We start from the raw sequence: 16879 nt of genomic DNA on the forward strand, positions 1-16879 counted from the left end.
GCCGAGCCTCCCAGGGCTGCGGAAGGGGAGGCACGCAGCCAGGCCGCGTGGCCGCGGTGTCACCCCCGCCAGCCACGGCGTGGTACGTTCCCGCAAACCCAGCCCCTTCCCGTGTTGCTGCGCCGGGGCCCGCATGGCTGCCGGAACGCGCCCGGCGGCTGGACCGCGGCCCCGAGCTGCCATGGCCCAGCGGAGGAAAAAGAAGGGATTTCGGAAGCGCCGGGGCGCGGCCTCCCAGGCCCGCAGCAGCGACTCGGAGGACGGCGAGTTTGAGATCCAGGCGGAAGATGACACCCGGGCGCAGAAGGTAGGAGCGCGGGGCTGGGACACACGTTGGAGCCCAAGCACCGGGTCGTGCGACGCCCCGCAGCCGCAGGGGCCCCAGCTGGGGAGTGGTCACTACTGAGGGCGGGGAGAGGTCAGCTGGCGGGGGGGTCAGGGGCAGGACCGCGGGTCTCAGCATGTTTCTTTGGGCCACTCCAGTCCGGGTTCCGACGGCCCGAGACAATGCGTTTCAGAGGTTGGGGCCTGCGGGCCTTCCGGGCCGGCTTTTGGTTGCACTCTTCTTATTGGCTCCCTTCTAATCTGGGGGCGGGTCTTAGTTCCCATTCACCCAATGAAAAGTGCAGATGCTGAAGCTCTGACTTGGAGAGTTTGAATTCATGTGAGGTTGAATTAAGGGAGGCCAGACCCTGTATCTTCAGACTGTGATGCCCCTGAACCTGTAGGAAGCTAATAGTAATAAATTAAACTTGAGTTTGTTGACCGCTTACTATGTGCCAGGCTCCGTGCTGGGAGCTTTACAAGCCTTATCATTTTTTTTTTTTTAATTTCAGAGACAGAGGGAGAGTCAGAGAGAGGGATAGATAGGGACAGACAGACAGGAACGGAAAGAGATGAGAAGCATCAATCATCAGTTTTTCGTTGCAACACCTTAGTTGTTCATTGATTGCTCTCTCATATGTGCCTTGACCATGGGCCTTCAGCAGACTGAGTAACCCCTTGCTCAGGGCCTTGGGTCCAAGCTGGTGAGCTTTTTGCTCACACCAGATGAGCCTATGCTCAAGCTGGCAACCTGGGGTCTCGAACCTGGGTCCTTCCGCATCCCAGTCCCACACTCTATCCATTGCGCCAGCACCCGGTCAGGCACAAGCCTTATCATTTAGTCCTGATGCCAACCCTGTGAGCTAAGTATTGTCATCCCATACTCCAGAGAAGGAAACTGAGGCCTCGGTTGGTCAAGAAACTTGACCAAGCCTAACCTGTGGTGGCGCAGTGGATCAAGCGTCGACCTGGAATGCTGAGGTCACTGGTTCAAAACCCTGGGCTTGCCTGGTCGAGGCATGTGTGGGAGGTGATGCTTCCTGCTTCTCACCTCTCTTCTCTGTCTCTCTCTGTCTCTCTGTCTCTCTCTCTCTCTCTCTCTCTTCTCCAAACTGAATAATAAAAAAGAAAAAAAGAAAAGAAACTTGACCAAGACTTCCAAGAACCAGGATTCAAACCGGGGGACTGTCTGGTTGCAGGGCCTGTGCTATTTCTGCTACTAAGTGCCAACTGTTATGCAAACGGGGGAGGAGGGAAGTAACCCATTGTGCTCCGCCAGTACCTGAAGTCTGAGAAGGCTCCCCAGAGGAGTTGTCTGGCTTAGACTTAGCTGTGCTAGGACACTGAGGGTCCTGGATGGGCAGAGAAGGCAGAAATAAGAGGGACCAGAGTTGGGTTGGGGTGATGGATCAGAAAGGCGGTTGAGCCTGACCAGGCAGTGGCGCAGTGGATAGAGCATCGGACTGGGATGCGGAAGACCCAGGTTCAAGACCCCGAGGTCACCAGCTTGAACGCAGGCTCATCTGGTTTGAGCAAAGCTCACCAGTTTGGACCCACGGTCACTGGCTTGAGCAAGGGGTTACTCAGTCTGCTGTAGCCCCACGGTCAAGGCACATATGAGAAAGCAAAAAATGAACAACTAAGGTGTTGCAACGGAAAACTGATGATTGATGCTTCTCATCTCTCTCCGTTCCTGTCTATCCTTCTCTCTGACTCTCTCTCTCTCTCTCTCTCTCTGTAAAAAAAAAAAAAAAAAGAAAGAAAGAAAGAAAAAGAAAAGTGGTTGAGAAGAGGGTGTTTAGAGGAGCTTGAAAAAATCTAGTACCTCACACATAGTAGATGTTTTGATTGGCTTTCTGGAGTTTTTCATTTTGAGGGCTTTGAATGACAGCCCAGGATGATGATGATGATGATGGTAATGATGGTGGTATCACCATCAACATACTGGGTGCTGTTCTGAGCTTCACACTTACCCATTCAGAGTTCACAGCACCCTGTGAGGCCTATGCTCTTGTCGTCCATTTCCCAGATATGGACACACAGACTCAGGAAAGTTGAAGTCCCTTGTGTGAGGTCTCACAGCTGGAAGGTGACAGAGTGGGGATTGAAACCCAGGCAGTCTGACTGCCGAGCCTGCTCTCTGCCCCTCTGCCCTGTCCTGGCCCAGTCAGAGGTGGGCCCTGTAGCAGAGAAGTCATGTGATCTGGCAGGAGAGTATCAGCTTGAAAGGGGTGCAGAGCATCAGCAGGACAGCCCTCTCCCACCCTCCTGTTCCCTGCGGTGTGATGGAGCCTGGACTGATGCTGCCTCTGTGCTCCTCCCTCCTAGCTGGGACCTGGCAGACTCCTGCCCACCTTCCCCACCTCGGAATGTACCTCGGACGTGGAGCCAGACACGCGGGAGATGGTGCGAGCCCAGAACAAGAAGAAGAAGTCAGGAGGCTTCCAGTCCATGGGTGGGTGAACCAGACATCTGGGGGAATTGGGGAAGTAGCAGCAGGGGCCCAGCCCTGTGGTAGGTATTGGGTAGACTTATCTACCCAATTGAGGCAGCAGACAGTCTCATAGCCAGTCAGGGGTAATGGGCCTGACACAATTAAAGAGCAATTAGAACAGGACTCAGAGCATTGCTGTTGCAGGAACAAGCAAAGACATATGGGGATGTACTTCAGGACGCCAGCGTTTCAGAGCAGAGCGGACAAGATACCCTACCTGGGGATCCGGGTAGGGTCTGGATACCCAGCTAGATGGAAATAAAGCCGAACTCTCTTGCTATTTACAAATCAGTAGCATTGGAGCAAAGATTTAAATATCATGTATGTGTTTATAATCTTAGAAAGGAAAAGAAGACCTTTCTAAGTGTGACCCAAGTACTGTGACTTCGTTTTCAATTAGATGTGTGAATGCCCAAACTCACTTTAAACTAAGTTAAAGAAAATGCTGCTTGATCAGATCGTGGCGCAGTGGATGGAGTGTTGGACTAGGACGTGGAGGACCCAGGTTCAAGACCCTGAGGTCGCCAACTTGAGCACAGGCTCATCTGATTTGAGCAAGGCTCACCAGTTTGAGCCCAGGGTCGCTGGCTTGAGCAAGGGGTCACTTGGTCTGCTGTGGCCCCCCAGTCAGGGCATATATGAGAAAGCAATCAATGGACAACTAAGGAGCCGCATCAAAGAATTGATGTTTCTCATCTCTCTCCCTTCCTGTCTGTCTGTCCCTCTCTCTAACTCCGTCTCTGTCATACACACAAAAAAAGTTAAAGTAAATGCTAATATCAGGAGTATATTTTAACCTATGGGATAGATGAAGGGTAAATATGCCTAATATGCAAAGAGCTTTCACAAATCAATAAAAAACAGACACCCCAATAGAGATTTGGGTGAAGAACATGAATAGGCAGCTCACAAAAGGAATCTAAGCAATATCACTATATTTAAGATGTACTAAAATTAATCAGAAATCAAGAAAAAGGGCACTTATATGTAGTTATTTTTTTGCTTTTCTGAATCACAAAGATAATTGACTAAAAAAGCAGCTAAAACCATGATGATTTCCTGTCTCTAGGCCTCCCACTGTCCTCCGATCTCCACAAGCCCATGTCACATCCTGTCTCCACAGGCCATCTCCTGCCCCTTATGGTGCCATGAGCCTCATTTGTCAACATCTATGCCTGCATGTGTCATAGGCCCTTGTCATATAACACCGATTTCTTCTAATTGTACATTTCAAACATAGCAAATAGAATATGGTGAATCTCTACCAACCCATCACCAGCTTCAACTGTTTTCAGTCTTATTTTTGTGTGTGTGGTGACAGAGACAGAGAGAGGGACAGACAGACAGGAAGGGAGAGAAATGAGAAACATCAATTCCTCGTTGTGGCACCTTAGTTGTTCATTGATTACTTTCTCATATGTGCCTTGACCGGGGGGCTCCAGCAGAGCGAGTGACCCCTTGCTCAAACCAGTGACCTTGAACTCAAGCTGGTGAGCTGTGCTCAAACCAGATGAGCCTGTGCTCAAACCAGTGACTTCAGGGTTTTGAACCTGGGTCCTCCGCGTCCCAGTTCGATGCTCTATCCACTGCACCACTGCCTGGTCAGGCTCAGTCTTATTTTAGACACATCGCACCCACTTGTCCCATCATCCTGGAGGATTCTGGAGCGAGTCCCAGGTGTCCCCTCCCTGTATCCCTCTTGCTATTTATTTGACAGTGTGAGAGTCATTTGTCCTGTGTGCGGTGCCGTGGGGCTCCCCTGACCCCCGGTCATTCTGCGTCTTTCCCAGGCTTGAGCTACCCAGTGTTCAAAGGCATCATGAAGAAGGGCTATAAGGTGCCAACACCCATCCAGAGGAAGGTATGCAGTGGGGAGGGCTGATGGGGTTGGGAGGAGGGGTTGAGTGACTTGGCTCTTCACTCTAACCTCTTGATAGACACCCCATGTCCCAGCTGTCACATCTATTGTCCCTCTTAATCTGAAGCCCCGCAAGCTTGCCTGTTTCACAGCTGGGGAAAGTTGGGCCCAGCAGAGAGGAGAGTTGACCCTGGGCCTCTTTGCCATTTGCGGCTGTTCACTGTTGGGGTCCTGTGGTGGCAGCTTGCAGGCACCCTGTTGTCCCCTGGGGCTCATGGTTGTTGTCCTCAGACGTTTAGCTGAGAGGGAGACATTTCTCTGAGGTCCTGAGAAGGAAGGGTAGGCAAGGAGGTAGAGTGTAGCTTAATCTGAAGAAGGATGTTCAAACAGTGGAAAGAGTTTGGAGGGTGGTGAGTTGCTCGTTCCTGAAGGTGTGCAAAGAAGCTAGAGTGAGATCAGGGCTGGGTGACAGGCCCCTTCCCATTCACTGAGATCCCCTAGTTCGCCCACTCCCTGGGAACCTGGAGCTCTGGATCACGTGGTGTTTGGGTGCCAGGAGCTAACCCCGCCCCTCCCCCATTCATGTCTCTCCAGACCATCCCGGTGATCCTCGATGGCAAAGATGTGGTGGCCATGGCCCGGACTGGCAGTGGCAAGACAGCCTGCTTCCTTATCCCCATGTTCGAGCAGCTCAAGACCCACAGTGCTCAGATGGGGGCCCGTGCCCTCATCCTCTCGCCCACCCGTGAGCTGGCCCTGCAGACCATGAAGTTTACCAAGGAGGTGTGTCAGGGCGGGCGGGGGGAGGCTGAGGCTGAGCGGGGACCAGTGGGGAGGCCTGGGTGGACTGAGTCTTCTCTCCCTCGCCCTCTTCCAATCTTCCTCTCTCTCTTCCCCCACAGCTGGGCAAGTTCACTGGCCTCAAGACTGCCCTGATCCTGGGTGGAGACAAGTAAGAGCCCCCCTCTCCCCTGGCCATGGCCACCTTCACCCCACCCCCGTGGGAGCGCACCCCCTGCCTCCAGGGTACCAGAGTGAAGGAGCCTCTCTGGCTTACTAACGATAACAAGTCCTTGGCACATTCGAAGGAAACGAACAAGAAAAACAGGCAGTAAAACATGAAAAGAGATTTCCCATGCAAGCGCCGCGAAGGTTCTGATGCTCCCAGAAGAGAGCTGGTAGCACACAGGTCACCTGCACGGGTGGCTTTGCTGTGTATGCTTTAATGTGCCTAATTGTAGGTTTTTAAAGCAGAATACACAAAAGCCATACACACAAAAGTCAAGCATGTTTGTAATAGCTCAGATTTGCAAAATGTATTTTTCCTGATGTGCTGGTACCATCCTTCTGAGGTGGCAGGCGCCACACCTGTTTTACAGTTGAGCCAGCTGAGGAGGCGATGGTCCCAGAGCCATGCAGTAGCTTGTCTCGTGCTGTGTCCCTTACCCATCCCATAGCTTCTCCCTCCCAGGGCAGCCCCTTCCTTATTCTCCATGTCACTGTCATCAGTTGCTCTCAATTCTGAGTGTTTTGCTGTCCAGTGATCTTAGCCTACATTATAATTTATTATCTCAATAGTTGGTGATTGTGAGCAGTGCCTCCCCAGGCTGGGCCTGGCCTAGAATTCTGGCTCCCACAGGTGTCCCAAAGGTTTTTCAGAAAATGACTAAAATTAGGGATGTGTGAGCATCGTCTCGAAACACCAAGGCTGTGGGTTTGATTCCTGATCCCTGGTCAGGGCACTGTGGAACCACAAATAAATGCCTCTCTCTCTCTCTCTTTTTCTCTCTTTCTCTCTCTTTCTCTCTCTTTCCCTCTTGCTCCATCCCTTCCTCTCTCTGTCTCTCTAAAATCAGTAAGTAAATAATAATAAAAGGAAGGAAAAACAAAGAAGCAAAAAAGAATAAGGACAGAGATCCAGGAAACTGGATTCTAGGTGCAGTTGGTAGTTCCAGGGTTAGTTGCTAGGTGGTGCTGTGGGTCAGAGGCAGCTTTGTTGCAGCCTGGAGTGAAGGAGTGAGGTGGGTTCTGAGGCTGAGCCCATCCTTTTGGGGAATTCTTTGCTGTGTCAGTCCTTGTGTATGTTTGAACTTGTATATCTTATCAGGGCAGTGCCTTTGCCCTAGGATGTCAGCAATAGCCTTTCTCCAATTATAAGTCTGGGGTTGGGGAGTGAGACTCACCTGGGCACTTAGTATGGGAAGGGAGAGGGACTAGACAGAGACCTGTTCCATCAAGCTGACACCTCCCCTTCTCTCTAGAATGGAAGACCAGTTTGCAGCCCTGCATGAAAATCCTGACATGTGAGTTTAAGATTGGGGATAATGCTCTGGGCTCACTTCCCAGATGGCCAACGGCTGGGGAGTGAGAGGAGGGCTCAGCTGGTGGCCCTGAGTGACCTGCCCTACACACCCCTTCCAGAATCATTGCTACCCCTGGGCGCCTGATGCACGTGGCTGTGGAGATGAACCTGAAGCTGCACAGTGTGGAGTACGTGGTGTTTGATGAGGCTGACAGGTGAGGCTGCAGGTGCACCCCACGCGGTGTCCAGCTTGGCCCCGAGGCTGGGAAGTCAGGTCCGCCATGGGAGACCTGTGTTCTGGGCCAGGCCGTGTTTCCCCAGATGTGGGCCACATACACCACAGGTTTTGCTAGAGTAGATGGCTCCCTGGACCAACAGTTTTCCTTTGTATTATTTTTTGGGGGAATAGTGGAAAGAATAATAAATAATTTCAAAGTCAGGAAAAGTTGAGAGCACAGGTAGGATCAAATTCCAGTTCTGTGAACTTGGGTGAATCACTAAGGGGCCTGGGGGCCTGGACTACAGAGTGCGGATAAAGTGGCATGTGCCTCCCCGGGTGCCAGGAGGACTCAGGAGCTGTTATCTGTTAAGTACTCAGAACAGTGCCTGACTCAGCACGAGGACTGCTGTCGTTTATTTCAATATGAATTTGTGGGAACCAGAACAGATCAGACCCAAGATTTCAAGGTCATTGTTGCTTAGGATGAAGTTAAGTAGAGAAGTGAACTGAGTTAAAGATGCGTGTGAGGCACACGCCAGTCCACATGGAGGAAGTGTAGTGGGGGCGGGATGACTGAGGTTTGGAGCTCACTGGAACAGGAGCCCATTCCTGACCCTGTCCTGCCCCCTGGCCTCTGCCCTCCCAGGCTCTTTGAAATGGGGTTTGCAGAGCAGCTGCAGGAAATCATTGGCCGCCTCCCTGGGGGCCACCAGACGGTCCTGTTCTCTGCCACGTTGCCCAAAATGCTGGTGGAGTTTGCCCGGGCCGGTGAGTGAGCTCGGGGAGCCGGGCTGTGGGCTGGGACTCGGGTCAGGGCCGGCTGGGGGCCTTTTCCTTCCGTGGCTCAACCCTCCGCCCTCCTCCATGTCCGCCGCAGGCCTCACGGAGCCTGTGCTCATTCGACTGGATGTGGACACCAAACTCAATGAGCAGCTCAAGGTGAGGTGCTGCCTGTGCCCCTCTGGAGGCCTCTGTCCACAGCCCTGAGAGCCAAACCCACACGGCCCCTCTCCCTGCAGACCTCCTTCTTCCTGGTGCGAGAGGACACCAAAGCTGCCGTGCTCCTCCACCTGCTACGCAATGCTGTGCGGCCCCAGGACCAGACGGTGGTGTTTGTGGCCACAAAGCACCATGCCGAATACCTCAGTGAGGTGAGAGGGCCTCGCAGTGATGAGTAAGCAAGAGACCAGAGGGACTATCTCCTGTTGGGGTCCTGCGTCTTCATTAGCTTGGGGCTGCAGTTCCATGTACAGACACCAGAGGGCAGCACCAGAGCGGGGCATGGGCCTGATCCAGGCTTGGTACTTGAAACATAGATATCTCTACTGCATACTACAGTAAGAAAATAGCATAATGAACTCCTGAGTCCTCAGTTACCAATTTGTGGCCAGTCTTGATTCATCTATTACTCCCCCTTCCATCCAGGTTATTGTAAACTATTTTGCAGCCTTCCTATCATTTTTCTATAGATCTTCAGTGTCCTGTTTCACTTTTTAAAAAATGAGGCATACCCTGCATGCAGTAAGCTATGTAAAGTACCCTTATCATATGTGAGCAGCCTGATGAGTTTTTCCATATGTGTACACCTGTGACCCTCAGCTATATCACAGCGTGGGGGTTCTCATCCCCCAAAGCCTGCTGGGGCCCCTCCCCTGGTCAGCCACACCTGCGGTCTGTGATCTGAGGACATGGTTTGCTGGATTTCACTTACTCATTATACACTTAACGGTGCTTCCCCCTTGCATGCAGCTGCTGGGGTCACTGATGAATGAGACCAAAATAGTAATTTTCGAAAGGCAGTTAACACTTTCACAGGGCTTCCTATATTCTGGGCTTTGTTCTCAGCACTGCATATGTATTAACTCATTTTTTTTTTTCCATTTTTCTGAAGCTGGAAACAGGGAGAGACAGTCAGACAGACTCCCGCATGCACCCGACCGGGATCCACCCGGCACGCCCACCATGGGGCGACGCTCTGCCCACCAGGGGGCGATGCTCTGCCCATCCTGGGCATCGCCATGTTGTGACCAGAGCCACTCTAGTGCCTGGGGGAGAGGCCACAGAGCCATCCCCAGTGCCCGGGCCATGTTTGCTCCAATGGAGCCTTGGCTGTGGGAGGGGAAGAGAGAGACAGAGAGGAAAGCGCGGCGGAGGGGTGGAGAAGCAAATGGGCGCTTCTCCTGTGTGCCCCAGCCGGGAATCGAACCCGGGTCCTCCGCACGCTAGGCCGACGCTCTACCGCTGAGCCAACCGGCCAGGGCTGTATTAACTCATTTAATCCTTATAGCAAAGCTACAAAGCAGGACCGATTCTCCCTGCTCTATAGATGAGGGAAATGGAAGCCCAGAGAGGTTAGTGACTTGTCCAAGGTCACACAGCTCGTAGCAGTAGAGTCAGGACAAGGCACCCAGTACCATCAGGATGACCACCGGGTCACGGCATCCTGCCGTGGCCAGGACTCCTCTCTCTCTGACAAATCTCTTCACCCCGCTTCCTCCCACCCCATCTTGGCTCTGAGCAGCTGCTGACGACCCAGGGCGTGAGCTGCGCCCACATCTACAGCGCCCTGGACCAGACGGCCCGCAAGATCAACCTTGCCAAGTTCATCCATGGCAAGTGCTCCACCCTCATCGTGACCGACCTGGCAGCCCGGGGCCTGGACATCCCGCTGCTGGACAACGTCATCAACTACAGCTTCCCTGCCAAGGGCAAGCTCTTCTTGCACCGCGTGGGTGAGGAGCTGGCTGGGGTGCAGGGCTGACTCCTACCGCCATGGGCGGAGGAACCGAGCCCAAGGACTTGACCTATAAATTAGGGTCCATGGGGGGCGGTGGCCGGCACGATTCTGTGGGCAGCCTCATGGCTCTAAGGAGGCGATTCTCCTCTTTCTGGGTTCCCCAGACCTGACTCCAACTCTCTTTCCTGTCATGGTACTTGATGACATGGCCCCTCAGCCCCCTCCTCTCAATAAATCTGCCCTTTCAGCACCTCTCCTGGGACCTTTGCAACCTTTACATAACACCAACGCCTCAGCCCTCCAGGCCATGTCACTCCGTCTAGTTTTTCAATTACAGGAGTAAGACAGGCCCATGATAGGCATATTGGGAAGCGAAGCAAAGCAGCACGTCATGCGACCCCGTGCCTGACGTCACTGACTGTGACGGTGACGCTGCTCGCCCAGCACCCCCGCGGGCCCTGTCCAGGCACTGCTTATCATAGCAGCCCCTCGTGTTCTCACAACAACCTGGGTAGTGTGTCCAGCCATGTGAGAGCCACTTGGCAGGTCGGGACCCCGCAGCCAGGAGGTTATTAACTGGCCTGGTCTCACAAAGGCGGCACAGCAGGGCGGCTGGGATTGGAACCCCCTCTTCAAAATCATTGTCTCTCTGATAACACGGCTGTCACTTTGGTGTGTCCCTTGCCCCTGCCGCCACCTTCTTTTTTTTTTTTTTTTTTTTTTTTTTTTACAGAGACAGAGAGAGAGTCAGAGAGAGGGATAGACAGACAGGAATGGAGAGATGAGAAGCATCAATCATTAGTTTTTTGTTGCACATTGTGACACCTTAGTTGTTCATTGATTACTTTCTCATATGTGCCTTGACCGGGGACCTTCAGCAGACCAAGTAACCCCTTGCTTGAGCCAGCGACTTTGGGTTGGGGCTGGTGAGCTTTTTGCTTAAACCAGATGAGCCCACGCTCAAGCTGGCGACCTTGGGGTCTCGAACCTGAGTCCTCCGCATCCCAGTCCAATGCTCTATCCACTGTGCTACCACCTGGTCAGGCCCACCTTCTTTTTTAAAACTGTAAAATGCACATAACATACAATTACCATCTTAGCCATTTTTCAGTGTTAGTTCAGTGGCATTAAAGTGTATTCACGTGACTATGGGGCTGTCACCACCACCATCTCCAGAACTTCTCCATCATCTTCCCGAACTGGAACTACCCATCAAACACTGACTCCCTAGCTCCCTCTCCCCTGCCGCCTGGCTCTACCATTCGACTTCCTTTGCCCTCTTTTAATTCATAAACACATTTATAAATACAGGTGCATTAATGTGTGGGAGGAGAACCTGGAAGGTGGGGTCCTTTGGTTTTATCTGCATGTGATTAGACCTCAGTGAGGCAGGTCTGTCCTCCCACACTGGCCCTGAGAGAGGTGGTCTGACCGCCAGTCAGGGCCCCGTCTCCAGCCACGGGCCTGGGGTCTGGTGTCCCTGTGGGTTGCAGCTTGCTGTGCCCTAGTTCCACTGCTCTGGGAAGAGCTAGCTCTGTGCGTCCCCAGAACCCCCACAGGAAATTTCTCACACATCTCCTGACCAATAGTATCAGACCGCCCCAGACGAAGCTTCCAGATGCGGTGACGTGCTCTGTAAGCTGCAGAAAGGAGCCAGCACGTAATGCTACGCAGGGATTCATTCAGTGCAAACTTGGAGTCAGGCGGGGCCTTCTCTTCTCTTGTGTCTGTGTACTCACACACGCTTTCCCATTCACCATGAAGTGCCACTCTGTGACGGGTCAGCAAGCTGCATCTGTAAAGGGCTAGGTGGTCAACACTGTTGGCTCCAGGGCCCACCGTCTGTTTCTGACCTTGGCCCTTACTGCATAGAAGCAGCCATAGGCAACATACAGATGACAGTGTGCCGATAAAATGTGACACACACCAGTTGCTGGGTGGCTGTGGTCTCTGGGGCCGTTGGCAACCCCTTTCCTTTCCTGTCTAATCTGCACCATGTGGTCACCAGCTAATAAATTTATCCAGTAAAGCCCTGAAGTGGGTTCCAGGTGGGGGCTGTTCCAGACAGAACTGCAGTAGACATTCTGTGTGTGAATCTTTGCATCCTTGGTCGTTTCTTTGGGGGAAGTCCCCAAAAGTAGGGATGCCGAAGGCTTTTGATATTGACAGCGAGCAGTGCCTTGTCTGTATTTCTGCTGACTTCCCAGAGTGCTGTGTTGATTCATGCACTCTTGTGCTGGTAACCCTGGCGACCTTCGGTGGGGAAGCCAGCTCTACGAGGTGTGATCTTGACCTGGTTTGCTCCCTTTGGGTGGGGACTTTTCCTTTGCTGAAGCTTGACCAACTCCCACAGGTCGTGTGGCCCGGGCTGGCCGAAGTGGCACAGCCTACTCCTTGGTGGCCCCAGATGAGGTCCCCTACCTGCTGGACCTGCACCTCTTCCTGGGCCGTGCCCTCACCCTTGCCCGCCCCCATGAGGAGCCCTCAGGTGAGCCAGGCAGGGGCGGGGCTGAGGTCCTCCCTGGGGTTCTTGATATGGGAGGCGGGCAAAGCCATCCTGGCTTTGGTGGGGGGCAGGGCTGGGTCTGACCCCAGGAGAAGGTCCCTGTACCTTCGGTATCCACAGTGGACTGCTTCCAGGACCCGCTCAGATACCCAAATCCACTGGTGCTCAAGTCCCTTATGTAAAGCAGTATAATATTTTCATATAACCTATACACATCCTCCCGTAACTTTAAGTCATCTCTAAGTTGCTTACAATAATAACAGTGTGAATGCTATGTAAATAGTTGTTTAGGGAACAATGACAAGAAATAAAAGTCTCTACACGTTCAGTACAGACGCAGCTATCACAGGGCTAACTACATAGTTCTTGTCGGCAACCACGGGGATGGATCTGTGACTCGGGCTGGTGTGGGGCCCGTGAGGCGGGGCTAGGCTCCAGGCAGGTGGACCGGGCAGCAGGCCCCTGACCGGCTCCGTGCGGGGGGGCAGGTGCAGTTGGCGTGGATGGCGTGCTGGGCCGCGTGCCACAGAGCGTGGTGGACGACGAGGACTGCGGCCTGCGGAGTACCCTGGAGGCGTCGCTGGAACTGCGGAGCCTGGGCCGTGTGGCCGACAACGCCCGGCAGCAGTATGTGCGCTCACGGCCGGCGCCCTCGCCAGAGTCCATCAAGCGGGCCAAGGAACTGGACCTCACGGGGCTGGGCCTGCACCCCCTCTTCAGTGAGTCCCCCCGCAGGGCAGGGGCTGCGGGCAGGCCATGCAGAGCCGAGCCCTAGCCTCACGCCGCCCCCCGCCTCCCTCCCCCTGCCAGGCTCGCACTTCGAGGAGAAGGAGCTGCAGCGGCTGAGGCTGGTGGACAGCATCAAGCAGTACCGTTCGCGGGCGGTGAGTGAGCGCCTGACGCCCCTTTCCGCCCAGGGTTTCCACCTGCCTGGGGTTTCCGTCTGAGCTGCGCTGCTCAGTCTGTGTCCCTGGCTCTGTGAGCATCGCTGGAGATGCCCCTTGTTCGGGAGCCATCCCTGCTCGTCCACAGCAGGGTCCCCACGTGGCGACACCTCAGCAGGGTGCTCCCACTTACCAATGGGTAGACTGAGGCTCACAGAGGGAGTGACATGCCCCTGGCCCGGTAGAAGCCCGAGGAGCTGGCTTTCCACAGCCTTTCATTCCCTCCCTCGACTCCCACCGAGCACGCCATCTTGTCCCTGGGGGTGATGTGTCCTAAAGCAGGAATGGGCTGTCCTGGGGCGGGTGAGCCTGCCAGCCAGCCAGCATCCGGGAAAAGGGGCTGGGGTGTCACAGTGTAGAGCACTGGTTTTGGAGCCGGGTGGACCTGGGGCTGGAATGCCTGCTCTGGCTTATCCCAGCTGTGTGACCTTGGGCAGGTGAGTTGCCCTCTCTGGGGCTCCCTTTCTAATTGTGAACTGCAGATAATGAGAGGACCCATCTGGTAGGGTCGAAAGGTCTTCGAGAGGAATGCAATAGAGAGCCCACCAGGCTGGTGAGGGTGGAATTAAGGAGGAGAGGCCAGTGGGCAAAGGACTGGGGTGTCCCCTCCACAGACCATCTTTGAGATCAATGCCTCCAGCCGAGACCTGAGCAGCCAGGTCATGCGTGCCAAGCGGCGGAAAGACCGCAAGGCCATCGCCAGCTTCCAGCAGGGGAAGCAGGAGCGTCTGGAGGGCCTGGCTGGCCCAGCCCCAAGCTGCTCAGCACCGAAGGAGAAGCAGCCTGGAGAGGAAGAGGAGGAGGAGGAGGAGGAGGAAGAAGAGGCGGGAGAGAACGTGGAGGTACAGGCCCCACCTGGGGACCCTACAGTCTGGCACTGGGTTTGGAGGGAGGGGCAGGTCAAGCCCCAGCAGCTATGGGGTTGTCCTCAGGGCTTTGAGCAGTTGCTGGGGGTAGATTCAGTGATTTCAGTCCCACGTCTAACATTTATGGAAATCAGCGACTCAGTTTTTCTGTCTGTAGAATGGGTTTGTGGCACTCGTCCACCATTCCTTGCCTGAACCCTTGGGGATCAGATGTGTTTTGGGATTCAGAACCTTGAGGGTGGGTGTGCTGTGTGTGACATAACACCTCAGCAGGGTGTTACCACCCATCAGATGCATCAGTTTCCACCACGAGACACCCCAGTCCCCACACTAGCTAGATAGCCTGTCGGCAGCTTTGGTGGGCTTCTGCCAAGTGAATTTCAGGAAAGTTTGTTTTCACAACACTGGACTAGGGCCCTGCAGCTGAGTTACTGTGGCACTCGGGCCTGCTGGCAGAGGCAGGACGGCACATGTGGATTCCCAGAGGTGGCTGTGCCATTGTCATCGTGACAGCAGTCTGAGCCGGAGATCTGGGGCAGGTGGAAAGGGGCAGAGCAGAGGCTCTTGGCAGCAGCGAGGGCAGGACCAGGGCAGTGTTAGATGCTGGGCTTTAGTGTCAGACAGGCTGGGGGACCACAGAGGAGGAGATGGAGGGACACCAAGCTGGACTGGTTTTGGGGGTCAGGTGGGCTCCCAGGGGCTGCAGGTGTGACTGGGCCTCGGTCTGCCAGGACGTCTTCACGGAGGTCGTGGGCCAGAAACGGCAGCACCCAGGACTTAACCTTGGAGCCAAGAGGCGCAGGGAGGAGGCCCGGCGGCGGGACCAGGATTTCTATGTTCCCTATCGGCCCAAGGACTTTGACAGCGAACGGGGGTGAGCGGCCCGCTGGCCTGTGTGCGTGTGCGTGTCACAGCTGGGGCCTGACAAGTCCCCATCAGCCCTGCTGTGTCTCTCCACCCTCCCTCTGTAGCCTGAGCGTCGGTGGGGATGGGGGCGCCTTTGAGCAGCAGGTGGCAGGTGCTGTCCTTGACCTGATGGGGGACGAGGCCCGGAACATGACCAGGGGCCGGCAGCAGCTCAAGTGGTGAGTAGTGTGCCAGCACAGCCCTTCCATGCCCGCCTGTCTGCCGTGGGGTCCCACACAGCCTGTCTTGACTCCCTTTTGATCCCTAGAGCAGGAAATAGGCCACCTCCCCATTAATTCTGTACAACACAAATTAAGATCTATGGCCCCCCATCCTATCCCTATGTGGTCACACAGTAAGGACAGTGAACCCCATTCCACCCCCATTCAGAGCCAGGAGGTGGCAGAGTGGGGGTTGGGAACTCTGTCCCTACTCTAGGCCCCCCAGTTCCAGAATACCCCCACACTACTTTTGAAACCTGGGTTATGAGGGAAAGGCGAAGAGGGGCAGGGGACGTGCCTTTATTGAGCACCTACTGCATACCAGACATGGCCACACTTCTCTGGAATCCTCCACTACCCCAGGGAGGAAATGGGCCCTGTGGGGAGCAGCCCACCAACTTTCTCTCCTGCAGGGACCGGAAGAAGAAGCGGTTTGTGGGACAGTCGGGTCAGGAGGACAAGAAGAAGATCAAGACAGAAAGTGGTCGCTACATCAGCAGCTCCTACAAGCGGGACCTGTATCCTGAGGGGCGGGCCTGAGGGGCTTCTACCTGCATCTATTAGGGGCGGGGCCGAGCACCTATGGGCTTATCTTCTGTGTGGGGCCTGTATTTGCTGGAGGGGACTAGCAGACTCCCTGCCCAGGGGTCTTACGGGCTTCAGGATCCTTCAAGCAGCCTCCTTAACCTGGCCTCCCAGCTATCAGAAGTGGAAGCAGAAACAGAAAATCGACGACCGCGACTCCGAGGAGGAAGGGGCATCAGACTGGCAAGGCCGAGAGCGAAGGGGTTGGAAGCGGGGCCGAGGTCAAGGTAGGATGTACCTCAGAACTTTGGCAGATTGGCAAGTGGTACATTTGGTCCTCTGATCCTGCCTGGGTCACTCAGCTGGTGGCGGCTACAGGGCTTCAGACTGCTCTGTCTGCCAGACCCTGTTTAAGGGCCACAGCAAGGGCCAGCTGCCCTGCATGCCAGGACCTCGGGCTGCCCCTCAGGGCTTTGATGTGCTCTGTAGGGAGGGGACTGGATCCTGTCCCAGCCCCCCTGAGCTTGCTGTCATAGGGCTCCCACTTGTGTGGGGACAGTCTTTGCTAGACACTCAGCACACATGACCTGGGCGGAGAAGACTGAGAGAGCCCATCTTACAGGCAAGGATGCTGAAGTGGGTCACGAGGGCACTGACTGGCCGTGGGTCACCCTGCCACCTCCCACCTGGGCCTCCCCTGGGGAGAGGGGAGCTAGGGACTGTGTCCTGAGCCCTCAGGTGGCCTTGGCCCTGCTTGTCCTGCCCCCACCCGTTGCAGGGCTGGTCCCCGCCTCATCCATGTCTCCAGGAGTCTGCGTCCTTCAGCCTGTGGCTCAGGCCTCCGGTGCTCCCTGCATGGCCTCCTCTTTGTGTCTGATGTCATCTCCTGTTTCCCCCAGCTCTCTCTCGGTTCCTGTCTTTGATTTTCTCTGATGCTTCCTCTCTCTGTCACTCTCTATGTCTCTTTGTCTCTTTC

The 16879-nt window shown here is 54.8% G+C and overlaps 2 protein-coding genes across 2 annotated transcripts in view; one reads left to right on the forward strand and one right to left on the reverse strand.

The window, feature by feature from the left end:
• The window catches only part of TPCN1 (two pore segment channel 1), a 118772-nt gene that overhangs the window by 76682 nt on the left and 25211 nt on the right, over positions 1 to 16879 (reverse strand). The window lies entirely within an intron of this gene.
• The window catches only part of DDX54 (DEAD-box helicase 54), a 20169-nt gene continuing 3290 nt past the window's right edge, over positions 1 to 16879 (forward strand). The window contains exons 1-19 of the mRNA XM_066260507.1: positions 1 to 307; positions 2653 to 2779; positions 4609 to 4679; positions 5271 to 5459; positions 5579 to 5628; positions 6938 to 6979; positions 7098 to 7193; positions 7845 to 7966; positions 8076 to 8137; positions 8218 to 8349; positions 9720 to 9930; positions 12289 to 12423; positions 12930 to 13160; positions 13252 to 13325; positions 14000 to 14227; positions 14983 to 15125; positions 15223 to 15336; positions 15792 to 15896; positions 16078 to 16190. Coding sequence (XP_066116604.1) covers positions 134 to 307; positions 2653 to 2779; positions 4609 to 4679; positions 5271 to 5459; positions 5579 to 5628; positions 6938 to 6979; positions 7098 to 7193; positions 7845 to 7966; positions 8076 to 8137; positions 8218 to 8349; positions 9720 to 9930; positions 12289 to 12423; positions 12930 to 13160; positions 13252 to 13325; positions 14000 to 14227; positions 14983 to 15125; positions 15223 to 15336; positions 15792 to 15896; positions 16078 to 16190 — 2419 coding nt within the window. The 5' untranslated portion in view covers positions 1 to 133. The remainder of the gene's footprint in view (positions 308 to 2652; positions 2780 to 4608; positions 4680 to 5270; positions 5460 to 5578; positions 5629 to 6937; positions 6980 to 7097; positions 7194 to 7844; positions 7967 to 8075; positions 8138 to 8217; positions 8350 to 9719; positions 9931 to 12288; positions 12424 to 12929; positions 13161 to 13251; positions 13326 to 13999; positions 14228 to 14982; positions 15126 to 15222; positions 15337 to 15791; positions 15897 to 16077; positions 16191 to 16879) is intronic.

Source organism: Saccopteryx bilineata, chromosome 2 (assembly GCF_036850765.1).
Source record: "Saccopteryx bilineata isolate mSacBil1 chromosome 2, mSacBil1_pri_phased_curated, whole genome shotgun sequence".
NCBI classification, from domain to species: domain Eukaryota; kingdom Metazoa; phylum Chordata; class Mammalia; order Chiroptera; family Emballonuridae; genus Saccopteryx; species Saccopteryx bilineata.